Below are 24,692 nucleotides of genomic sequence, written 5' to 3' on the forward strand. Positions count from 1 at the left end.
CTAATTGACAGCTGTGGATTCCGTACAAAATGAGTTTCTTGCCAACTATAATAGTCGGGAAAAATAATAATTTTGATATAGCAATGTTATTGCATATAAAAGTTTCAAAGGAGAACTTTGTTAATATATAAGAGTTTCGATTTATAGTTCAGTGCCGCATATATAAAAATCATACACAAAAATTAATACGGTTCTATTCAAGTGGCATGAATTATCTATGACGGAGGTTCTTGATATTATAAAAATATATATTTTGTTAATATTTTTTTGAATGTGTTTTATGGTAAGATTTTTAGAAAACTTGTAGAAATGGATAAGAATTTAAAGCAGGAATCTTAAAATATTTATATTTCACATATCTGTATAATGTGCCAATAAATTTTATAACGTTATGACGTGGTTAAGAATTGCAAGAGTATAAAAAAACCTTAATACATTAATAATTGTGAACCTACGGAGTGTTCTTGCTAAACGTCAATCCAAATTGAATCAAAAATAACTCTCATTAAGATTATATGTAAGAGAACAATTCCATATCAATACATGTATATGTATTGTACTATATCTATTGTTTATCAATATAAATATATTATATTTTTCGTAAGCACCAAATTTGATTTACTTAGCTCTTATGAGAACAAGCCATCCTATCACAGAATAAAAATGACAACAAAAGGCTTTTTAATGCTTTCACATCATAATATTGTGCTTAGTATATTAGCCTTGACAAGTTTTGTTGCTTTGGCATTATGTGAAAGTATACCAACACAAAATATGTCCCGGAAGGAGCGCAAAGAGTTGCGGTAAGCATGAAAATTTCTGTAAATTTAATTTATCAGAAATTAAAACTATAATACTAGGAAAGAAGCGCGTGATATGTTTCATCACGCATACCGAGCGTATATGGACAACGCCTACCCTGCTGATGAATTAATGCCACTTTCCTGCAAGGGCAGATATCGAGGTGTTACACCTTCCCGAGGTGATATGGATGACATTTTGGGAAAGTAAGTTGTATTATCTACCAAATATTAGATATTTAGTGAACTAAATCTAAAAAATTACTTACTAAACCTATGTGAAGACCCAAATTTAATGAAACTTTAAATGTATATGTTTCGTATTAAATAGTTATTCAACATATTTTTATTCTAAATCAGAAAAAGTTAAAAAGAATTACAAATATTCTGTGTAATGTAAAAAAAAATTAAAAAGTCGTTCATCCAAGATGTACTACAATGTACAAGTTTCGCAAAGATCCGTATAATTTTTTTTTTACTAGTACAAAAAATAAAATTTTGCTACTCAGTTGGCATTTTGTCAACCAAGTCGACGGAAACCAATAGGATGCTGATGAAGATTTTAAGTAAGATAAGTTTCCAGGCTTAGAACATACCAAACAAACCTATTTAAATTTTGTAGCAGGATAAACTACATATCCAACCTCTACCGACATAATCAGTATAAGCTATTTAATTAGACTCCAAATAATACTAACCTCCATTTTCTAGGTCCACTTAAACAAACTCATAAAACGCCTTCCCTATGTTTCGCCTCCATTGAAACATGCTTTAACTGGGCTTATATCACCGATTGGTGTTACTGATAGATAACGCAACAACAATTACTTCATGTCCAATCTTTTTTTTAGTTTTTCCATGACTTTGGTTGATTCCATGGACACATTGGTATTGCTTGAAGATTTCAATGAATTCGAAAAAGCTGTTCGATTAGTAATACAAGATGTACAATTCGATAGCGATATAATAGTTTCCGTTTTCGAAACAAATATACGCATGGTGGGTGGCTTACTTTCAGCGCATGTTTTGTCAGAGCACATCCAAAAAAATCGTGGTATAATGCTTTGGTACAACGGCGAAATGTTGGAAATGGCGCGTGATCTAGGATATCGCTTACTGCCAGCTTTTAACACATCCACAGGAATACCACATGCGCGAGTAAATCTGCGTCATGGCATGAAAGATGAACAGCTGAAAAAGTCACGCGAAACCTGTACAGCATGTGCGGGGACTATTTTACTGGAATTCGCGGCTTTATCTCGTTTGTCTGGTATGTATGTTTGATTATAGCGTTATTCCTTATTTTCTTTTGTAGATTTTGTTTACTAATCGTTTTCCCTAATTAATTTTACCTATTGTTTAAACAGGTGATCCTATATTTGAAGCACGTGCTCATACAGCCATGGATGCACTTTGGAAACTACGGCATAGGGGCTCGGATTTAATGGGAACCGTACTAAACGTTCATTCGGGAGATTGGGTACGTCGTGATTCAGGTGTAGGAGCCGGTATTGATTCTTACTATGAATATTTATTTAAATCTTACGTTCTACTCGGTGATGATAAATATTTGGCTCGCTTTAATCGCCACTACAATGCAGTAATGAAATATGTTAGCGAAGGACCAATGCTTTTGGATGTACTCATGCATAGGCCTCACGCAAAGTCAAGAAATTTTATGGACTCATTATTGGCTTTTTGGCCTGGCCTCCAAGTTCTATCCGGAGACATTAAGCCAGCTGTTCAAACACACGAAATGCTTTATCAAGTAATGCAAATGCACACATTCATACCAGAAGCTTTCACTGTTGATTTCCAAATTCACTGGGGACAACACCATCTTCGGCCCGAGTTCATAGAATCAACATATTTTCTGTTCCGTGCTACGGGTGATCACCATTATCTCCAAGTGGGCAAAAAGGCATTAAAAACACTTCAGAAATATGCAAAGGTCCCATGTGGATATGCGGCTGTAAACGATGTTCGCACTGGAAAACATGAAGATCGAATGGACTCTTTTGTACTCTCAGAAACATTTAAATATTTGTATTTGTTATTTTCGGAGCCGAATGATTTAGTAGTTGATGTCGACGAATTTGTTTTCACCACAGAGGCACATCTGCTACCACTAACTATTGCACAGCTGGGGAACACAACATTCAGTAATATTAATTTAAGTTTTCCCATAATATTTACTTATTGTCATACAAATTGCAGGTTTTAGGCAAACTGATGAACATAACGTTCTGGACTTTATGCGAACTTGTCCGAACTCCAATAAACTTTTTCCGGAAAAAGTACGGAAACCATTGCGAAATTTTATTACGGGTTCCTGCCCCCGGATACCTACTGGGAAGCGATTACGTGCTTTGGATTTTCAAGCAAGTAATGCAGATCATTTGCGAGCTATTTACGACATGGGCATCACAATGGTGTCCTTAGGTGATGGCAAGGTGCGCCTCTTTCATAGTTTTTATAACGTAAGTTTTTTTACTATCATTTCACTTTAACGTAATATGTGGAGGACAGAGAAGTATAATTCAGTAAACTAATATAACACTACTCAAATTCCGAATGTATTAATTGGCGACCGTCCGAGCGAGATATTATGTCTGTGTTTTTCAAGAATAGGCAAAACAATACGCGATGCTGATAAATCATCTTTAAAAGTAACACTCAGCTACCACATATCATCATCCATTTTGTTTGGTGTTTAACTCATTGGCTGCTAAGCGGTTTTGACGAAATCCATCACGGAATGCGAAGCACGTTTTTTGCGGTTTATTTCGGTTTTTATACATTTTTTTTATTTTAACGTTTTTGCGCGACGGTGCACTGTAACTCTGGCGCTCAAATGGTACGAAAATGGGCGATGCGTTTTATTTACGATTAAATTCGTTTTGAACTGTCGTTTGTTAAAAATAAATTAATTATACCATAACGAATTAATATTAACCACTTAAAAAAATTAAATTTATAATTTTCTGCGGTGAAATAAAAAACAAAACGAAAAAGTACGTAAAATGCGAAAAGAAAGATTGAAAATATATATTTTTGTCTACATGTAATATAATCTTATGGCATATGGAATATTTTATTAATGCAAGTAATGTGGCAATGGTCTGTCTAATCGCTAAATACAAAATTTTACATCCTTTATTCATAAGTTATTTCCATCTATTCCGCTCTGTAAAATCAAAAAAGAAATAACGTTTTGTTTTTTCCCTGCGTGAAAGATTTTGGATTTTGATTTCGGGAATCTCATGCGAATACGACACATTTAGGTAGAAACGGTATCCTTCACTAATGATTACATACAAAGTTATGTATGTGCAATTTTGTTATCATACTATATATGTATATTTGTTCTATAGATATAAAATAGTTCATTTATATTATTTGTTTCGTAGGCAAAAAGTCCTGATGATGGAGAAATGGGTTTACTGTTTATGCAAGAAATGCTGGAGCTGACCAAAATACAAAATATGAATCAACTGGCACAACTTCAGGTGAGATCAACGCTATTTTTGAGCTTATTTACTAATTTTCTAGAGATTTAAAAAATGGAGATATGAAAAGCTGAAAATTTTTATCAGCAATTTTGAACATTATCGAATTATTTTTAATCTTCAGCTTTGATTATAATTTTTTGTTGCAATGTGAACTAAATTAAAAAAAAGAATGATAAATAAGTCGTTTTTAATAAATCTAATTTATTTTATCATTTTATATTTATATTTTACAGGCAGTTGCATATTCACTAGATGAGAAGTCCACTGACTGGACTGCTTTGATGGCTGGTCCATCACATTTCAGTCCAGAACTAACGGGAGATCGATTTGTCGAAGGTGAATTGGTTGTAGCAACACCACTCCGGGCTTGTGAGGAGCCTTCCAACAAGGCTGAAATAAGTGGCAAAATCCTAGTTGCTGAAAGAGGAGATTGCACATTTGTCAGCAAAGCGCGTCTGGCTCAAGCAGCGGGTGCCCTTGCATTAATTGTTTGTGATAATGTACCGGGATCCTCCGGAGAGACACAACCAATGTTCGCCATGTCTGGAGATGGCACTAACGATGTAACAATACCAGTCGTATTTATGTATTCGCAAGAGTTTAATAAACTCTCTAACGTTATGAAAGATAAACCAAAAGTCATCGTGAGAATTATGCAAATGATCGAGTTTAAACGTTGGCAACTCGCAAGGGATTCAACAAAAACAACGACAACAAAAAACTACCACATTTCAATTAACACCAAACTATCAAAACCTACATCGTCTAATAATAATGCTGCTGAGGCAACAGCAAAATCAGACAACATTAAAGATGATCTATAGTGTTGATAACAATATATACTTACTAAAACTCAATTAATTTTAAGAATTAAGGAATTTGAATGCCCAAAATGATTTAAATATTTTTGTTTGAATATATAAATATATTTTGTGGAGGGTGGATAAAAATTTTTTACAATAAAAAAGCTAGTTTTTTCTAATCCAAACTATACAATTAAACATTCTAGGTCGCTAATAGTAAAAATGTTCAAAGTGATGAAGTGAAAAAAACTTATTTATTCAAAGAAAATAAACTATTTTTAGTCCAACGTCAAACTCTTTTGTTTGAATTCAGAATAATTCTTGTAAATACATATATGAAACATATTATGCAATAGCGAATTGTATATTAATGTTTGCACATAGTCATGTTAGGACATTATCAACGAATGGTTGCTAATTGTAATTTTTAAATATACATATATTGTAATTAATAACAGTTAATCAGTAGAATTGTAAATTTTTTAAAGCTTAAGTAACACCTCACGAACTTTGTATAAATATTAACGGGGTGAACATATGTGTTGAGGTCCTAAGTAATGTTATAGTCATAATGCCGTTTAAAATATTTCAAACGGAATGAAATGTAATTATTTATAACATACCATTAAATATGCTTTAATATACAAGAAAGTAACTAAATTAAAGCTTTTATATAGAACAACTAAATGTATATCTGTTTAAATTTTCTAATTATTAGGCTGTTTTTTTCTATGAATTGTAGCGGCATAGAAGATTCTCCAAATACATAGTTTTATAGATTGCTGTTATTGGCTGATAAAAATCCATATCCACATTCGTTCTTAAAGTGAGTATATTATTATAATACCAATATCAAAAGAAAAACCGTCTGATACAATTGCTGTTGCGAGTGTTGATTCTCCGGTATCGGGCTTCTCTGCTATTTCTGAAAAAAAGTTCCTGCCAAAAAAGCAGTTAAGCCAAAAAAGCCTTCCGTTGCTCCTACTCATCCGCCGACACAACAAATGGTCGATGCATCAATTAAAAACTTAAAGGAACGTAATGGCTCATCACTTTTGGCAATAAAGAAATACATCAGTGCTACATACAAATTTGATGCCCAAAAATTAGCACCATTCATCAAGCGGTATTTGAAGTCGGCTGTTACTAGTGGTAAATTGATTCAAACTAAAGGAAAGGGCGCATCCGGTTCTTTCAAACTATCAGTGGCGGCTAGTAAATCCAGTCAATCTGGAGAAGGTAAATCAAAGGCACAACAGAAAGCAGTGAAATCCACCGAGGAGAAGCCCAAAAAGAAATTGGCGAAATCGGCAGATGGTGTGGTGTCAAAGAAGAAGGCAGCGGTTGGAGGTAAGAAAGTTAGTGGCGAGAAAAAAGTGAAGAAAGCTGTTGCCAGTAAGAAAACAGCGGAGAAGAAGAAAAGTGAAAAGGTTAAAGCTAAAGATGCGAAAAAGACTGGATCAGTTAAAGCCAAACCAGCTAAAGCTAAATCGACTCCAAGCAAATCAAAGGCATTAAAAGCGAAAACGCCTAGTGTGAAAACCAAGAAAGCCGCGGCCAATAAAAAACCAGTCGCCAAGAAAGCGCCGGCTAAAAAGTAAACTATACAAAACAAAACTAAAGTGGCGTATAAGAAGTAAATAAGCCCTTTTCAGGGCTACAAAAAACCTTAACATATCGATCAAAAAACTATATTTAACAAAATCATTAGAAAAATTATATATATTTTAGAAATTCAATTAATTCATAATGTTCAAATTGTATTTTGCGCTCTCCACATATCACATCACCTATAAAAGGCGAAAACGCATAGTGTGAAAACCAAGAAAGCCGCGGCCAATAAAAAACCAGTCGCCAAGAAAGCGCCAGCTAAAAAGTAAACTATACAAAACAAAACTAAAGTGGCGTATAAGAAGTAAATAAGCCCTTTTCAGGGCTGCAAAAAACCTTAACATATCGATCAAAAAATTATATTTAACAAAATCATTCGAAAAATTATATATATTTTAGAAATCCAGTTAATTCATAATGTTCAAATTGTATTTTGCGCTCTCCACATATCACATCACCTATATATATGTACATATATGTATATTATATGTTATTAAATTATATCGCTATACGTAACAGTCATTCCATTCATTCATAATATGTACATATATAGGTATTGTATAATAAATTAGCTATATCTCTTTGTTGATTTATATATTGTGGCCCTGAAAAGGGCCTTTTTGCCATTCGTTACAAAATCTTTTGGATAAATTACTTGGAACTTGTGTATTTAGTGACAGCTTTGGTGCCTTCGCTCACAGCATGCTTGGCCAATTCACCGGGCAAAAGTAGACGTACAGCTGTTTGAATCTCCCGACTAGTGATAGTTGAACGTTTGTTGTAGTGAGCTAAACGCGAAGCTTCGGCAGCAATACGTTCAAAAATATCATTTACGAAACTGTTCATGATACTCATGGCTTTTGATGAAATACCAGTATCGGGATGTACTTGCTTCAATACTTTATAAATATAAATTGCATAACTTTCCTTCCTCTTGCGCTTCTTCTTCTTGTCATTTTTGGTAATATTCTTCTGGGCCTTACCAGCCTTCTTCGCTGCTTTTCCACTAGTTTTAGGAGGCATTTTTTTTCACTATTTATTTTCCTTCACTTTGGACACTTCACACTTCACTTGATTATAATATAGTGTAAAAGTGACACGCTTAAGTACTATTTTGCTGGCAAAGAGTTCGTTTATTCGGTCAATTAGGCACGAAGCGCCATCGGCCCGAGTGTGCGCAGCTGTCTGTACAACAAAAAAGTATATATACAGCGACTGTGTTAGCATGAATGGCATATAGTGCTAGTGTGCAGTGCAGTTCATAGTGTAATATTATTTGTGTGAAATGATAATTGTGCTAAATCAAAAATGTCCGGTCGCGGTAAAGGTGGTAAAGTGAAGGGAAAGGCAAAGTCGCGTTCAAACCGTGCTGGTCTTTAATTTCCCGTCGGTCGTATACACCGTTTGTTGCGCAAAGGCAATTATGCCGAACGTGTTGGTGCCGGTGCTCCAGTATATTTAGCTGCTGTTATGGAATATTTGGCAGCTGAAGTTTGGGAATTGGCCGGTAATGCTGCCCGCGATAACAAAAAAACAAGAATTATTCCTCGTCACTTACAATTGGCCATCCGAAATGACGAAGAATTAAATAAATTATTGTCGGGAGTGACCATTGCTCAAGGTGGTGTTTTGCCCAACATTCAAGCTGTACTTTTACCAAAGAAGACGGAGAAGAAAGCATAAATACATATACATACACAGTATACATCGCTAAAGTAAAAAAGTGTAAATCGACAAAACCGTCCTTTTCAGGACGACAAAATTCCCATACAAAGAGGTTAATAATATTATTTTGTTAAAAATTTACAAAAATAAATATTTATTTGATGCATTATTAATACACAATATATATATGTATATATGTATATGTATGTGGGTTCCATACGTTTATATGTATGCAGATATGTATATATGTATAGAGGATACATATGAATGTACATGTATACTAGAAACTGTCATCTACGTACAGTACAGTTTGTAGACGCTAAGTGTGTAGGGTAGATATGTACATATGTATATGTTGTGTGCATCTACATATGTACATTAAATACATATTAAAAATTATTTGATGTGAATTTTTGATCATATTGTTTGAGAAATTGTGGTCCTGAAAAGGACCGTTTTGGGTATTTATTTGATTTAATACAATTAAGCACGTTCTCCACGAATACGTCTGGCCAATTGGATATCTTTTGGCATAATTGTTACACGTTTTGCATGAATGGCACACAAATTGGTATCCTCAAACAGTCCAACCAAATATGCTTCACTAGCTTCTTGTAGAGCCATAACAGCTGAACTTTGGAAACGTAAATCAGTTTTGAAATCTTGAGCTATTTCTCGAACTAATCGTTGGAATGGCAATTTGCGGATTAATAATTCGGTACTTTTTTGATAACGACGAATTTCACGCAATGCCACTGTACCAGGACGATAACGATGAGGCTTCTTAACACCACCAGTTGCCGGAGCACTCTTACGTGCTGCTTTTGTTGCCAATTGTTTACGAGGTGCTTTACCACCGGTCGACTTACGGGCTGTTTGCTTTGTACGAGCCATTTTTCTCACTGCACTATATTTTACTATTTAACACTCACTGTACTACACTATTCACTGCACTAATACTTCCATGCAAAATAAACGCTTAAGTAAGAAAATGCCTAAAATTGTTCCATAAGTTCATAAAATCGGGGTGTGTGTTAGAAAGAGATAAAAATCATTGATTGCTGTAGATTTTTTGTATAAATACACGTGCGTTCGCTAGAGCACAACACAGTGAATAGTGAACAGTGAGTGAGTGAACATACTTGGTGCAAACAAAAAAATAAGTGAATAAAAATGACTGGTCGCGGCAAAGGTGGAAAAGGCTTGGGTAAAGGTGGTGCTAAGCGTCATCGTAAGGTTTTACGTGATAACATCCAGGGTATCACTAAACCAGCTATTCGGCGTTTGGCACGTCGTGGAGGTGTAAAACGTATATCTGGCTTGATATATGAAGAAACTCGTGGTGTTTTAAAAGTATTTTTGGAGAATGTTATTCGTGATGCAGTTACTTATACTGAACACGCCAAAAGGAAAACAGTTACAGCAATGGATGTTGTATATGCTTTGAAGAGACAGGGACGTACCTTGTATGGATTCGGCGGTTAAACAATTTTTACTAACATATGTATGTACGTGTACAGCATAAACAAAACGGTCCTTTTCAGGACCACGATATACATTCAACGAAGATTCAAAATAATTTTGATTTAACATATATGTATTATATATATATATATATACTAGCAGACCCTGCCACACGTTTTTGTGGCTAAGGTATACATTAAATTAGTAAATCTTACAATGCAGAGAAAAAATCGTACGAATAAAGACGAAAACGTTATAGCCGATAAATTTTAAAATGATTGATAGACATTATTGCAGATCTGTGTTAAGCGTAAATCATTATAATTTGTAAAACTTTAATTTTTTAAATCGTATATTGGAGAAAGTAACAAATGCCAAATTTCAGAGTTGGCTTAATCTTGGCTTTGGTGACGATATCGATTACCTTCTTCACAGCCAGTCTTGTTCTTTTACAAAGTTTGATGTTGATTTATGTTACGCAGCATGATGACAACTCACACTACTTTTAATTGCAAGTGAGTGGGGATAGTCCAGCAATTTAAAATAGTCTGTGGGATAATTGAATACGTCATCCTGGTTGGTAGCTGTGTCAACTCTCTTGGATCGAAATTCTAAATTGTCGCATTAAGATCATCGATATCTTTGTTTTTTTACCACCAATATAGGTCATTCAATCAGTCATTTATGGTTATCATATTGAGGTTTCATGTCAGGAAAACTTCTCTTTCGAGTCAATGAAGTGACAGAAATCTGTTGGGAATACTATTAATCCAACTGCCAACTACTTCAACAATCGCAATTTGATATTGCTGCAAAAACACTCATATGTTAGTTGTTAATTGGCGATTCTTTATGTGTCGCCACAAATTATATGATTTTAGGAATGTGATTAGTTCGTCAGCAACAGTTGATCCAGGAATAGTCTGGCGAAAATCACCTGCCAACAGAATCATGGCTTCACCAAAAATATTTTCGTTGTCGCGTAAATCTTTTAAAGTCCTGTGCAGTACCTCAAGCGACTTGAATATCTGGAATATCTTCTTTATAGCTCTTTTTTTTGGCGATTTTGCAGACTGGTGTTTCGTTGATTTGCAATGTAGGAGGAATTTCAAGGCCGAATTGCCGTTTGTCTGCCTACTAATAGGTGCCAAGTTGCCCCTATTCTCAATATAACTGGGCGTTGAAAAACCCACATGTATTATATATGATGATTTTCGTTATTCTAGTGGACTTTATTTCATATTGTGTGTAGTTAAATTACATCAATAAATTGCGAGAGTATAAAATGTTCGGTTGCCTTTCCCTACTTGTTAAAAATTGTTTTGGGTTATCGACACAGCCTTATACAATTGAACAATGCTAAAAATATTTTAACAAAGCAACAATGACAACTTTCAAAATATTATTATTTTTTGTTTTGTGTTATTTTTTATAATTTTGTTGTCAATTCAAATAAAATCATCTTCTTGTTATCTTTCTCTCAATTTTTCGATATATACTTACTTTCTAATCCTTCCCTGGCCTTCCATAAATATTTCAAAACTAAAATTGGCCAGATCGGTTTGGTCCTTCTCGACTTTTTTCAAGATAACGACACAAATTGTTTGTATGGGTGATTAGGGAAATTGTGGATTTAAGACTTTTTCAGGCAATTTTTCTAATTTTTCTATCCGTAAGAACCATCCCGGTACCTCTAAAAACATTCTAAACAAAGAATTTGCGAAATCGGTTCAGCGGTTCTCGAGTTATGCGCTTAGCAACACATTTTGCGTTCATTTTTATATTATAGATATAATTTAAAAATTTTTGCGTATACTTATGTAATATTATATCTTTAAAATTCTTAATTTGACAGTAATTGACATTCAATCAAATGATAAATATTAATTTTTAACGATATTCTATTTTAATATATATTTCTATTTTATTATACTTTAATAATTTAAAATAACGAATGACGATAAAAACCAAAACCACTATATTAAGTACGTATATGCACATATAAGATGGGGTTAAATTTTTTCATGCGCCAGTAATTAGCATTATATCCAATTGAATATTAGTTATTAAATATGTAAATACTCGAATACGTTAATCATTTTCATAATTTTTCGTCGTTTATACCTAACCTAACCCTGATTATACGAAATTAGGTTTCAAATTAATGAAATATTAGTTGATATACAAATTTCATCATATATACACACATGCATATGTATGTATGTATGTATATATGTATTTAATAATTTACTATAAATATATTATTTTGGTATACATTTATGCAATAATATATATATAAATTGTATATTTAACTAGTAATCATTATAGTCTTATTATTATTTTCATTTTGTGTTGAAAATTTGAGTCTATCGCCTGTATACCCTTCATAGTTAATGAATAACAGCAAAATGGCCCCAGTGATAACCACTAGAAATTTATTAAATTTTATTTTTATTTATTTCTTTAAAAAATCTTGTTGTAACTTGTTTAGATCATTAATTATATGAATTATTTATAATTTGTAAAATAATATTAGGAATTAATTTGAAAATTATTGAGAAAATCGAAATTTAAGAGGAAATTTTTGACTTTTAGAGCACAAAGTTTGGACAAAATCTCATTTTACATGAAAAGTATATATTGCAAGGAAAAATGTGTAATAGATTATCAAAGCAACACATTTAGGCTATATAATTACATTTAAAACATTTTGATAAATTCAATATTCGATTTTTAGTCAATTAAATAAACTTCAAAGTTTGTCATATTGAGATGTTAATTTGCACTGGATCAGAAATTTTTGTCACACATCTTTTCTACTGGCGTCTCAAATTTTAAAGGGATAACAATTTTAAGATGTACATGGAAATTTTAGTGCTTAAAGTGTGTATATTATTATAACATCAATATCAAGGGCATGCACCTGGAATGTCCGGACCCTTAATTGGGAAGGTGCCTCTGCCCAGCTGGTTGATGTCCTCATACGACTTAAGGCTGACATCACCGCCATCCAAGAAGTGCGATGGACGGGACAAGGACGGAAGAAGGTGGGTCCTTCTGACATCTACTACAGCGGCCATATAAAGGAGCGCAAATTTGGTGTTGGATTTGTGGTGGGAGAGAGACTCCGTCGCAGAGTCCTGGCATTCACCCCGGTGGATGAACGTCTAGCCACAATCCGCATCAAAGCGAGGTTCTTCAACATATCGCTGATTTGCGCCCACGCCCCAACGGAAGAGAAGGACGATGTGACCAAAGATGCTTTCTATGAGCGCCTAGAACGCACCTATGAGCGCTGCCCCCGCCACGATGTAAAAGTCGTGCTTGGTGATTTTAACGCCAGGGTGGGTAAAGAAGGTGTCTTTGGCACAACAGTCGGAAAATTCAGCCTCCATGACGAAACATCGCCAAACGGCCTGAGGCTGATCGACTTCGCTGGGACCCGAAATATGGTCGTCTGTAGTACCAGATTCCAGCATAAGAAAATACATCAAGCTACTTGGCTGTCTCCTGATCGAAACACGCGGAACCAAATAGATCACGTTGTGATAGACGGAAGACATGTCTCCTGTGTTTTAGACGTGCGTACGCTCCGAGGACCAAATATAGACTCGGACCATTATCTGGTCGCAGCGAAGATACGCACCCGCCTCTGTGCAGCAAAGAATGCCCGTCAACAAACACAAGGAAGGTTCGACGTCGAAAAGCTGCAATCGCAACAGACAGCCACGAAATACTCTACTCGACTTGCACTCCTGCTCTCTGAGAGCACTCATCAGCATCTCGGTATAAGGGAACTGTGGAACGGCATCTCAAACTCACTGCGTACCGCTGCAGCCGAAACAATTGGTTTTCAGGTACGACAAAAAACAAACTGGTACGATGAGGAGTGCCGTCTCGCAGCGGAGAGAAAACAGACTGCCTACCTCGCAACATTGCAAACGACCACAACACGTGCGGGATGGGATAGATACCGAGAGCTGAAGAGGGAAGCGAGACGCATTTGCAGACAAAAAAAGAAAGAAGCCGAAATGCGTGAGTACGAAGAGCTTGAGAAGCTGGCAGACAGAGGGAATGCTCGAAAATTTTATGAAAAAATGAAGCGACTTAACGAAGGTTTCAAGACCGGAGCATCCTCATGTAGAGACCAAGGTGGTAATCTGGTAACCGATGTCCAGGGCATACTGGGATTATGGAGGGAACACTTCTCCGACCTGCTGAATGGCAGTGAGAGTACAACACCAGGAGATGGCGAACCCGATCCCCCAATCGATGACGATGGAACAGATGTTCCATTACCCGACCATGAAGAAATTCGAATAGCAATTACCCGCTTGAAGAACAACAAAGCAGCGGGGGCCGATAGATTACCGGCAGAACTATTCAAATACGGCGGTGAAGAACTGATAAGGTGCATGCATCAGCTTCTTTGCAGAATATGGTCGGAAGAAAGCATGCCTGACGATTGGAATCTCAGTGTGCTCTGCCCAATCCATAAAAAGGGAGATCCCACAATCTGCGCCAATTACCGTGGGATCAGCCTCCTAAATATCGCATACAAGGTTCTATCGAGCGTATTGTGTGAAAGACTAAAGCCCACCGTCAACAAACTGACAAGGTGACTCACTATCGTGCGACTTCTTTAACCTGATGCTGGAAAAAATTATAAGAGCTGCAGAGCTAAACCGAGAAGGTACAATCTTCTACAAGAGTGTACAGCTCCTGGCGTACGCCGATGATATTGATATCATCGGAAGCAACAACCGCGCCGTTTGTTCTGCTTTTTCCCGCATGGATAAGGAGGCGAAGCGAATGGGTCTGGAGGTGAATGAGGACAAGACGAAATATCTCCTGTCATCAAACAAACAGTCGGCGCATTCGCGTCTTGGCTCCCACGTCACTGTTTACAGTCATAACTTCGAGGTCGTAGATAATTTCGTATACCTGGGAACCAACATCAACAACACGAACAATGTCAGCCTCGAAATCCAGCGCAGAATAACTCTTGCCAACAGGTGCTACTTTGGACTGAGTAGGCAATTGAACAGTAAAGTCCTCTCTCGACGAACCAAAATCAAGCTCTACAAGTCGCTTATCATTCCCGTCCTGCTTTACGGTGCAGAAGCTTGGACGATGTCAACATCAGATGAGACGACACTAGGAGTTTTCGAGAGGAAAATTTTGCGCAAGATTTATGGTCCTCAGAACATTGGCAACGGCGAATACCGCAGACGATGGAACGATGAGCTGTACGAGTTATACGACGACATTGACATAGTTCAGCGAATAAAAAGACAGCGGCTACGCTGGCTAGGTCATGTTGTCCGAATGGACGAAAACACTCCAGCCCTGAAAGTGTTCGATGCAGTACCCGCCGGAGGAAGCCGAGGAAGGGGAAGGCCTCCACTCCGTTGGAGGGACCAGGTGGAGAGCGACCTGGTTACACTTGGGATCTCCAACTGGCGCCGAACTGCGAAGGAGAGAGACAGGTGGCGCACTATCGTCGATTCGGCTATAACCGGCTAAACGGTTGCAACGCCAATCACATACAATATCAATAAAGTGAAAATGTCTGATACAATTGCTGTTGCGAGTGTTGGTTCTCCGGTAGCGGGCTCCTCTGCTATTTCTGAGAAAAAAGTTCCTGTCAAAAAGGTAGTTAAGCCAAAAAAGCCTTCCGTTGCTCCTACTCATCCGCCGACACAACAAATGGTCGATGCATCAATTAAGAACTTAAAGGAACGTGGTGGCTCATCACTTTTGGCAATTAAGAAATACATCAGTGCTACATACAAATGTGATGCCCAAAAATTAGCACCATTCATCAAGCGGTATTTGAAGTCGGCTGTTACTAGTGGTAAATTGATTCAAACTAAAGGAAAGGGCGCATCCGGTTCTTTCAAACTATCAGTGGCGGCTAGTAAATCCAGTAAATCTGGAGAAGGTAAATCAAAGGCACAACAGAAAGCAGTGAAATCCACCGAGAAGAAGCCCAAAAAGAAATTGGCGAAATCGGCAGATGGTGTGGTGTCAAAGAAGAAGGCAGCGGTTGGTGGTAAGAAAGTTAGTAGCGAGAAAAAAGTGAAGAAAGCTGTTGCCAGTAAGAAAACAGCGGAGAAGAAGAAAAGTGAAAAGGTTAAAGCGAAAGATGCGAAAAAGACTGGATCAGTTAAAGCCAAACCAGCTAAAGCTAAATCGACTCCAAGCAAATCAAAGGCATTAAAAGCGAAAACGCCTAGTGTGAAAACCAAGACAGCCGCGGCCAATAAAAAACCAGTCGCCAAGAAAGCGCCAGCTAAAAAGTAAACTATACAAAACAAAACTAAAGTGGCGTATAAGAAGTAAATAAGCCCTTTTCAGGGCTACAAAAAACCTTAACATATCGATCAAAAAATTATATTTAACAAATTCATTCGAAAAATTATATATATTTTAGAAATCCAGTTAATTCATAATGTTCAAATTGTATTTTGCGCTCTCCACATATCACATCATATATATTTTAGAAATCCAGTTAATTCATAATGTTCAAATTGTATTTTGCGCTCTCCACATATCACATCACCTATAAAAGGCGAAAACGCCTAGTGTGAAAACCAAGAAAGCCGCGGCCAATAAAAAACCAGTCGCCAAGAAAGCGCCAGCTAAAAAGTAAACTATACAAAACAAAACTAAAGTGGCGTATAAGAAGTAAATAAGCCCTTTTCAGGGCTGCAAAAAACCTTAACATATCGATCAAAAAATTATATTTAACAAAATCATTCGAAAAATTATATATATTTTAGAAATCCAGTTAATTCATAATGTTCAAATTGTATTTTGCGCTCTCCACATATCACATCACCTATATATATGTACATATATGTATATTATATGTTATTAAATTATATCGCTATACGTAACAGTCATTCCATTCATTCATAATATGTACATATATAGGTATTGTATAATAAATTAGCTATATCTCTTTGTTGATTTATATATTGTGGCCCTGAAAAGGGCCTTTTTGCCATTCGTTACAAAATCTTTTGGATAAATTACTTGGAACTTGTGTATTTAGTGACAGCTTTGGTGCCTTCGCTCACAGCATGCTTGGCCAATTCACCGGGCAAAAGTAGACGTACAGCTGTTTGAATCTCCCGACTAGTGATAGTTGAACGTTTGTTGTAGTGAGCTAAACGCGAAGCTTCGGCAGCAATACGTTCAAAAATATCATTTACGAAACTGTTCATGATACTCATGGCTTTTGATGAAATACCAGTATCGGGATGTACTTGCTTCAATACTTTATAAATATAAATTGCATAACTTTCCTTCCTCTTGCGCTTCTTCTTCTTGTCATTTTTGGTAATATTCTTCTGGGCCTTACCAGCCTTCTTCGCTGCTTTTCCACTAGTTTTAGGAGGCATTTTTTTTCACTATTTATTTTCCTTCACTTTGGACACTTCACACTTCACTTGATTATAATATAGTGTAAAAGTGACACGCTTAAGTACTATTTTGCTGGCAAAGAGTTCGTTTATTCGGTCAATTAGGCACGAAGCGCCATCGGCCCGAGTGTGCGCAGCTGTCTGTACAACAAAAAAGTATATATACAGCGACTGTGTTAGCATGAATGGCATATAGTGCTAGTGTGCAGTGCAGTTCATAGTGTAATATTCTTTGTGTGAAATGATAATTGTGCTAAATCAAAAATGTCCGGTCGCGGTAAAGGTGGTAAAGTGAAGGGAAAGGCAAAGTCGCGTTCAAACCGTGCTGGTCTTCAATTTCCCGTCGGTCGTATACACCGTTTGTTGCGCAAAGGCAATTATGCCGAACGTGTTGGTGCCGGTGCTCCAGTATATTTAGCTGCTGTTATGGAATATTTGGCAGCTGAAGTTTTGGAATTGGCCGGTAATGCTGCCCGCGATAACAAAAAAACAAGAATTATTCCTCGTCACTTACAATTGGCCATCCGAAATGACGAAGAATTAAATAAATTATTGTCGGGAGTGACCATTGCTCAAGGTGGTGTTTTGCCCAACATTCAAGCTGTACTTTTACCAAAGAAGACGGAGAAGAAAGCATAAATACATATACATACACAGTATACATCGCTAAAGTAAAAAAGTGTAAATCGACAAAACCGTCCTTTTCAGGACGACAAAATTCCCATACAAAGAGGTTAATAATATTATTTTGTTAAAAATTTACAAAAATAAATATTTATTTGATGCATTATTAATACACAATATATATATGTATATATGTATATGTATGTGGGTTCCATACGTTTATATGTATGCAGATATGTATATATGAATAGAGGATACATATGAATGTACATGTATACTAGAAACAGTCATCTACGTACAGTACAGTTTGTAGACGCTAAGTGTGTAGGGTAGATATGTACATATGTATATGTTGTGTGCATCTACATATGTACATTAAATACATATTAAAAATTATTTGATGTGAATTTTTGATCATATTGTTTTAGAAATTGTGGTCCTGAAAAGGACCGTTTTGGGTATTTATTTGATTTAATACAATTAAGCACGTTCTCCACGAATACGTCTGGCCAATTGGATATCTTTTGGCATAATTGTTACACGTTTTGCATGAATGGCACACAAATTGGTATCCTCAAACAGTCCAACCAAATATGCTTCACTAGCTTCTTGTAGAGCCATAACAGCTGAACTTTGGAAACGTAAATCAGTTTTGAAATATTGAGCAATTTCTCGAACTAATCGTTGGAATGGCAATTTGCGGATTAATAATTCGGTACTTTTTTGATAACGACGAATTTCACGCAATGCCACTGTACCAGGACGATAACGATGAGGCTTCTTAACACCACCAGTTGCCGGAGCACTCTTACGTGCTGCTTTTGTTGCCAATTGTTTACGAGGTGCTTTACCACCAGTCGACTTACGGGCTGTTTGCTTTGTACGAGCCATTTTTCTCACTGCACTATATTTTACTATTTAACACTCACTGTACTACACTATTCACTGCACTTATATTTCCATGCAAAATAAACGCTTAAGTAAGAAAATGCCTAAAATTGTTCCATAAGTTCATAAAATCGGGGTGTGTGTTAGAAAGAGATAAAAATCATTGATTGCTGTAGATTTTTTGTATAAATACACGTGCGTTCGCTAGAGCACAACACAGTGAATAGTGAACAGTGAGTGAGTGAACATACTTGGTGCAAACAAAAAAATAAGTGAATAAAAATGACTGGTCGCGGCAAAGGTGGAAAAGGCTTGGGTAAAGGTGGTGCTAAGCGTCATCGTAAGGTTTTACGTGATAACATCCAGGGTATCACTAAACCAGCTATTCGGCGTTTGGCACGTCGTGGAGGTGTAAAACGTATATCTGGCTTGATATATGAAGAAACTCGTGGTGTTTTAAAAGTATTTTTGGAGAATGTTATTCGTGATGCAGTTACTTATACTGAACACGCCAAAAGGAAAACAGTTACAGCAATGGATGTTGTATATGCTTTGAAGAGACAGGGACGTACCTTGTATGGATTCGGCGGTTAAACAATTTTTACTAACATATGTATGTACGTGTACAGCATAAACAAAACGGTCCTTTTCAGGACCATGATATACATTCAACGAAGATTCAAAATAATTTTGATTTAACATATATGTATTATATATATATATATATATATGTAAGGTAAACCGCATAATTGCATCCCTGCAACACAAAAGAACGAGCGCACCAACAACCCAGGAAGAGTCGTCGAAAAAAAAGCAGTGTCGCGTCAGCATCGTTCGAGACTGGTCTATTTTTATTTTTCATTTTATTTTAACTTTAAAAAACGAGTAATACATTTAAGCAATTGAAATATCTAATAATAAACAATATTGTATGGAATATAATCTTTTAATAATAAATAAATCGAATCCTGACAAACTCTAAAAGATCTAGCATCTTTTAGTTCAGAAGTGGGATGCTTCTCATAGCCTCACATGTGTGTGTTATTGTTGTGATCGGTTTGAGCAGTCGCACATGCGAGTGGTCGTGCGTTTGAACATAGCAGAGCAAGTGTGGCAAGAACGTCATGTTGGTGACGGTTTGCGTTTGAAATCAAACAGAATTGTTGTTGCGATTAGCCTATCGAGCGTACGAATGGACGAGCGATTAGCGAAGCATAGAAACGAAACCGGCGGTTTGCATTTAAAAACGTAGACATAATTGTTTTGTAATTTGCCTGTTGCGCGTACGAATGGACGAGCAGTTGGCGAGGCATAAAAGCAAGAAAAACGAAGGTTTGCATTTGCGCATGTACAAACGGACAAGCGTTCGGTGAAACGAGAGAGAGAAATAAATAAAAAAACAAGTGACGGTTTGTGTTTGAATTACATTCTCGCGTACGAATGGACGAGAGTTTGCGAAACGGATACATACAGAAAGTGTAAAAACAAAAGAAGACAAACAGTGACAATTGTGTGTTGTATTGTCTAATTGTGAAAAGTAAAATCCAATAAGAATATTTGTTAATAAAAAAAAAAAAAAACGCAAAATGAAAGTAAAAGTAGCATCTTTGAAAGTTGACGAACTGAAGGAGCAACTACGTAATAATAATTTACTAACATCGGGTTCAAAAGCGGAATTGATAATGCGATTAAATGATTTCTTAGGTAGTGATGAAATCGAAATCGAAACAGAATCTAATTTACAAAGCCAGGTAAATGATTTGCGTGAAATGATGCAGAATATGATGACGACTATGCAAAGTTTTGCTGGTCAAATGCAGCAAAGAAATAATGATACAGTGCGAGAAAATGTAAATGAAGAACGTTTAGTTACTACACCACAGAATTCAATACGAACAGAGGGACGAAGTGCCAGTGTAAAGGAAATTGCAGAGACAATTCCTGAGTTTGACCCAACTACTGATAACTCACTAACAGTGACACAATTTGTAAATAGAGTGGACAGTTCCATAAGTGCTTACGACTGGGACGAAAAGTGTTTACTCTTAGCCGTGTATGGAAAATTAAAAGGTGTTGCGCGTATGTGGTTAGACGCAGCACCAGCATTTTATTCCAATTGGCCTGATTTGGCGAAAGCATTAAAAAGCGAATTCGGTTGTGAATTGAATGAAGCGCAAGTACATTATAAAATGGCAAGTACTACACGTATGCAAAACGAAAAGATTTTAGAGTATTGTTTTAGAATGAGCGGACTAGGCCGACGGTATGGCCTGAGTGAAAGTTCAATTATAAAATACATTCGCGACGGATTGAAACACCGTGAATTGCAGACTGCAATAGCTGCATTGAAGTTTAATTCGTTAAAAGATATGCGCGAAACAATTGAAAGTTACCTTCAAAACTTAACTGTGACAAAGCAACTTAAAAATGAATATACGAGTGATCGAAGTAAAGACAGTGCAAAAGACATGCGCCGGAATACAATCGAAACAAAAGGCATAACGTGTTATAATTGTAAAGAATGTGGACATATCGCGCGGAATTGTCCAAAACCGAGGCAACCGCGTAAATGTAAAGATTGTAATAAATTCCACGGAAGTAACGAACCAGAAAATTGTGGTAAAAAAGCAGTAGCTGTGAAGAAAACACACATACATCAACCATCTAAGTTTTTCGAAAAACCAATCAGCGTAAACGGTAAGGCGTTAGTAGCTTTCGTAGATACTGGTAGTGAATGTAGTATGATACGACGATCAGCTGTAACAAATTTAAATACCAAGAAGTATCCATGCGCTGTAGAAATAATAGGCATTTGCGGTGGAAAACGTACTTCAACTGAGAGTATCAACGTGAACATGGCTGTTGATGATGTAGTTTTAATCGTCAATTTGTTTATTGTTGATGATGATATATTAACAATGGACGTGCTTTTGGGGCAAGATATTTTTAAAAACGCAGATGTTGTTGCAGAAATAAAGAACGACGACTTCGTATTTTCTACGCAGGTTACAAAGGTAGAACTTAAGCATCGAGAAACTGATTTCAGCGAAATTATTAGCAGTATTGACGATATAAATGTAAAAGCCGACTTGCAAGTGTTGTTAGCTGATAACACAGACGTTTTTGCGGAAAATCTTACTGATATTGGCTTGACTAACGCGACGGAAATGAAAATCGAATTGACAACGAATGTACCAATAGCTCAAAAACCGTACAGGGTGCCGGAGCCGAAGAAGCATTTAGTTACCGAAATGATTAGAGAACTTTTGGCATGCGATATAATTGCCACATCTAAATCCGAATACGCAAGTCCAATTATTTTAGTAAAAAAGAAAACTGGGGGTGAACGCCTTTGCGTCGACTATAGGCGACTTAATCAGCATACGATAAAAGAAGTTTATCCAACACCAAATATTGAAGAAAGGCTTAGCGAAGCCATGCGATACAAATATTTTTCAGTACTAGATTTAAACAGCGGGTACTATCAGGTACCAATAGAAGAAGGGTGTCGCAAGTATACAGCGTTTATAACAACTGAAGGTTTGTTTGAGTTTAAGAGAATGCCGTTTGGCCTCAGAAACGCGCCTGCGGTATTCCAGCGGCTAATGCAAAATATCAAAGATAGAACTCGACCTGGTGACATGATCCACTATATGGACGACATATTAGTAGGTAGCAGTAACGTCACCGAGATGTATGAAAAACTTAAACGTGTTTTTAAGGCATTGCGCGAACTTAATTTAACATTAAATATTAAAAAATGCGAGTTTATGAAGCAGACGATCGAGTTTTTAGGGCACAAACTTCATTCAGGTGGCATAAGTCCAGGTACTGTGAAAACAATTGCCGTAAATTGTTTTACAACTCCAAAATCTATAACAGATGTAAGACGTTTTCTTGGTCTTAGCGGGTATTTTCGACGCTTTGTACCAGGCTACTCGATTATAAGTGAGCCGTTACGTTTGTTGCTGCGTAGAGGTCAACAATTTCAATGGGCAGAAAAACAAGAAGAAGCATTTTTAGCATTGAAAACAGCGTTAACATCGAAGCCATTGATGACAGGATATCGTGTCGAGGCAGATCATCAGATTCATACTGATGCTAGCTCTGTTGGTATTGCGGGTGTACTTTTACAACGAGAAGGCGGCGACTGGAAACCAGTTGCATATTACAGCAGATCTACGACAGACAGCGAGCGAAACTTTCATAGCTATGAGCTGGAAGTACTGGCGGTGGTGAGCAGCCTAGAGCGTTTTAGGTATTATGTGCAAGGGAAAGAGATCGTAGTTGTGACTGACTGTAGCGCGGTTACTACAGCAATGCACAAACGTGAGTTGATACCACGAATTGCACGTTGGTGGCTACGTATTCAAGACTTTCTTGTAAAATTGGAACACCGACCAGGTAGAAGAATGGAGCATGTCGATTTTCTCAGCAGAATGCCATATGAAAAAGGTGAAGAAATCGATACAGCGTCTCTGAAGATTGCGAAAACAACTTTAGACGTAGGTGACTGGATATACAGTATGCAGCATCAAGACAAAGATATTCGAGATATTGTAGAAAAACTCGCCAGCGGTGATAAAATTACTAATGATGAATACAAAATCGAAAACGGAAGACTTTATCGAAAACAGAAAAGTAACAAGCTATGGGTAGTACCGAAATCAATGCGATACAAAATTGTACAGAGCGTGCACGAGAAAGTTAAGCATCTTAGTACAGAAAAGACTTTAGAAGAATTAAATAAATATTTTTGGTTTCCTAGAATGCGTAATTTTGTAAAGACATTTTTGAAATCGTGCATTGAATGCGCATATAATAAACAGCGGGGTGGCAAAATAGAAGGAGCGTATCATTATGACGAGATAGAACCTGTACCATTCAAGACGGTACATATCGATCATCTAGGACCTTTTCCTCGTACCAAGAAGCAGAACGAACACGTAATAGTCCTCGTTGATTCATTCACGAAATTTACAGTATTACGAGCTGTTAGAAGCACAGCGACACGACATGTATTGACATTACTTAACGAAGTAAGCAGCTATTTCGGAGTGCCAACACGAATAGTAACCGATCGTGGAACAGCGTTTACTTCTCAGGATTTTAGACAATATTGCAACGATAATGATATTAAACAGATTTTGAATGCTGTTCGAACTCCGCGCGCAAACGGACATGCAGAGCGTACCAACCGAACTCTACTGGGTATGTTACTTCCGTCGACGGAAGACGACAAAACCTGGGATGATCAACTTAGAGGTATACAGTGGGCACTAAACACTACAAAGAACAAAACAACTCAGCGAACTCCACAAGAACTTTTATTCAATTACAAGCCTCGAGATATTCTTCAGAATAAATTAATATTAGCTTTACATGAAGATGATGTTACGAGTAATGACGAGATGAACGAAATTCAAACTGAAGCAGTAAGTCGTATTAATCAGCAGCGAGAAAAAGCTAAACAGCGTTTTAACGAAAAACATCGGAAACCTACACAATATAACGTTGGTGATTTGGTTCTCGCCGAGAATGAGCCTGTTAGTACTGGTGGTTCTCGCAAATTGGAGCCACTATACAAAGGTCCGTTCATGGTAACCAAGGTGATTGGCCACGACAGGTATCTCGTTGAAGATATACCAGGGTCGAAACGAAAACAACGACATTATACATCAATCTATGCATCTGATAAGTTGAAGCCATGGTGTAATTTGCCGAATTTCGATGGGTTTGATAATGATGTCGGAGTCGAGGTCGACTCCTGTAATCAGGATTGGCCGACTGTAAGGTAAACCGCATAATTGCATCCCTGCAACACAAAAGAACGAGCGCACCAACAACCCAGGAAGAGTCGTCGAAAAAAAAGCAGTGTCGCGTCAGCATCGTTCG

At 36.7% G+C, this 24,692-nt stretch overlaps 1 protein-coding gene across 5 annotated transcripts; it reads left to right on the forward strand.

Moving 5' to 3' along the window:
* On the forward strand, positions 1 to 5,802 carry LOC105219542 (ER degradation-enhancing alpha-mannosidase-like protein 3). Of its 5 annotated transcripts, none has more exons than XM_011195758.3 (8): positions 1 to 283; positions 606 to 803; positions 861 to 1,007; positions 1,652 to 2,070; positions 2,168 to 2,962; positions 3,018 to 3,280; positions 4,211 to 4,309; positions 4,546 to 5,802. In XM_011195758.3, the coding sequence occupies exons 2-8, from the start codon at positions 664 to 666 to the stop codon at positions 5,134 to 5,136; spliced, it is 2,454 nt and encodes an 817-aa protein (XP_011194060.2). In that variant the 5' UTR covers positions 1 to 283; positions 606 to 663; the 3' UTR covers positions 5,137 to 5,802. The 5 variants fall into 5 exon arrangements, with proteins under 5 accessions (XP_011194060.2, XP_011194062.2, XP_028900975.2 ...); XM_011195760.3 differs by having other exon boundaries at positions 627 to 803; XM_029045142.2 differs by having other exon boundaries at positions 657 to 803.
* Positions 5,803 to 24,692: the final 18,890 nt, after the last annotated feature.

This window comes from Zeugodacus cucurbitae, chromosome 3 (genome assembly GCF_028554725.1).
Source record: "Zeugodacus cucurbitae isolate PBARC_wt_2022May chromosome 3, idZeuCucr1.2, whole genome shotgun sequence".
NCBI lineage: Eukaryota > Metazoa > Arthropoda > Insecta > Diptera > Tephritidae > Zeugodacus > Zeugodacus cucurbitae.

Excerpts from the sequence above, each read along its gene's own strand:
- LOC105219542 (XM_011195756.3), top strand. The coding sequence starts at position 544 with ATGTATATGTATTGTACTATATCTATTGTTTATCAATATAAATATATT. Across the intron at positions 3,281-4,210 it reads TCTTTCATAGTTTTTATAAC|GCAAAAAGTCCTGATGATGG; the intron begins GTAAGTTTTTTT and ends TTTGTTTCGTAG. Across the intron at positions 4,310-4,545 it reads ATCAACTGGCACAACTTCAG|GCAGTTGCATATTCACTAGA; the intron begins GTGAGATCAACG and ends TATATTTTACAG.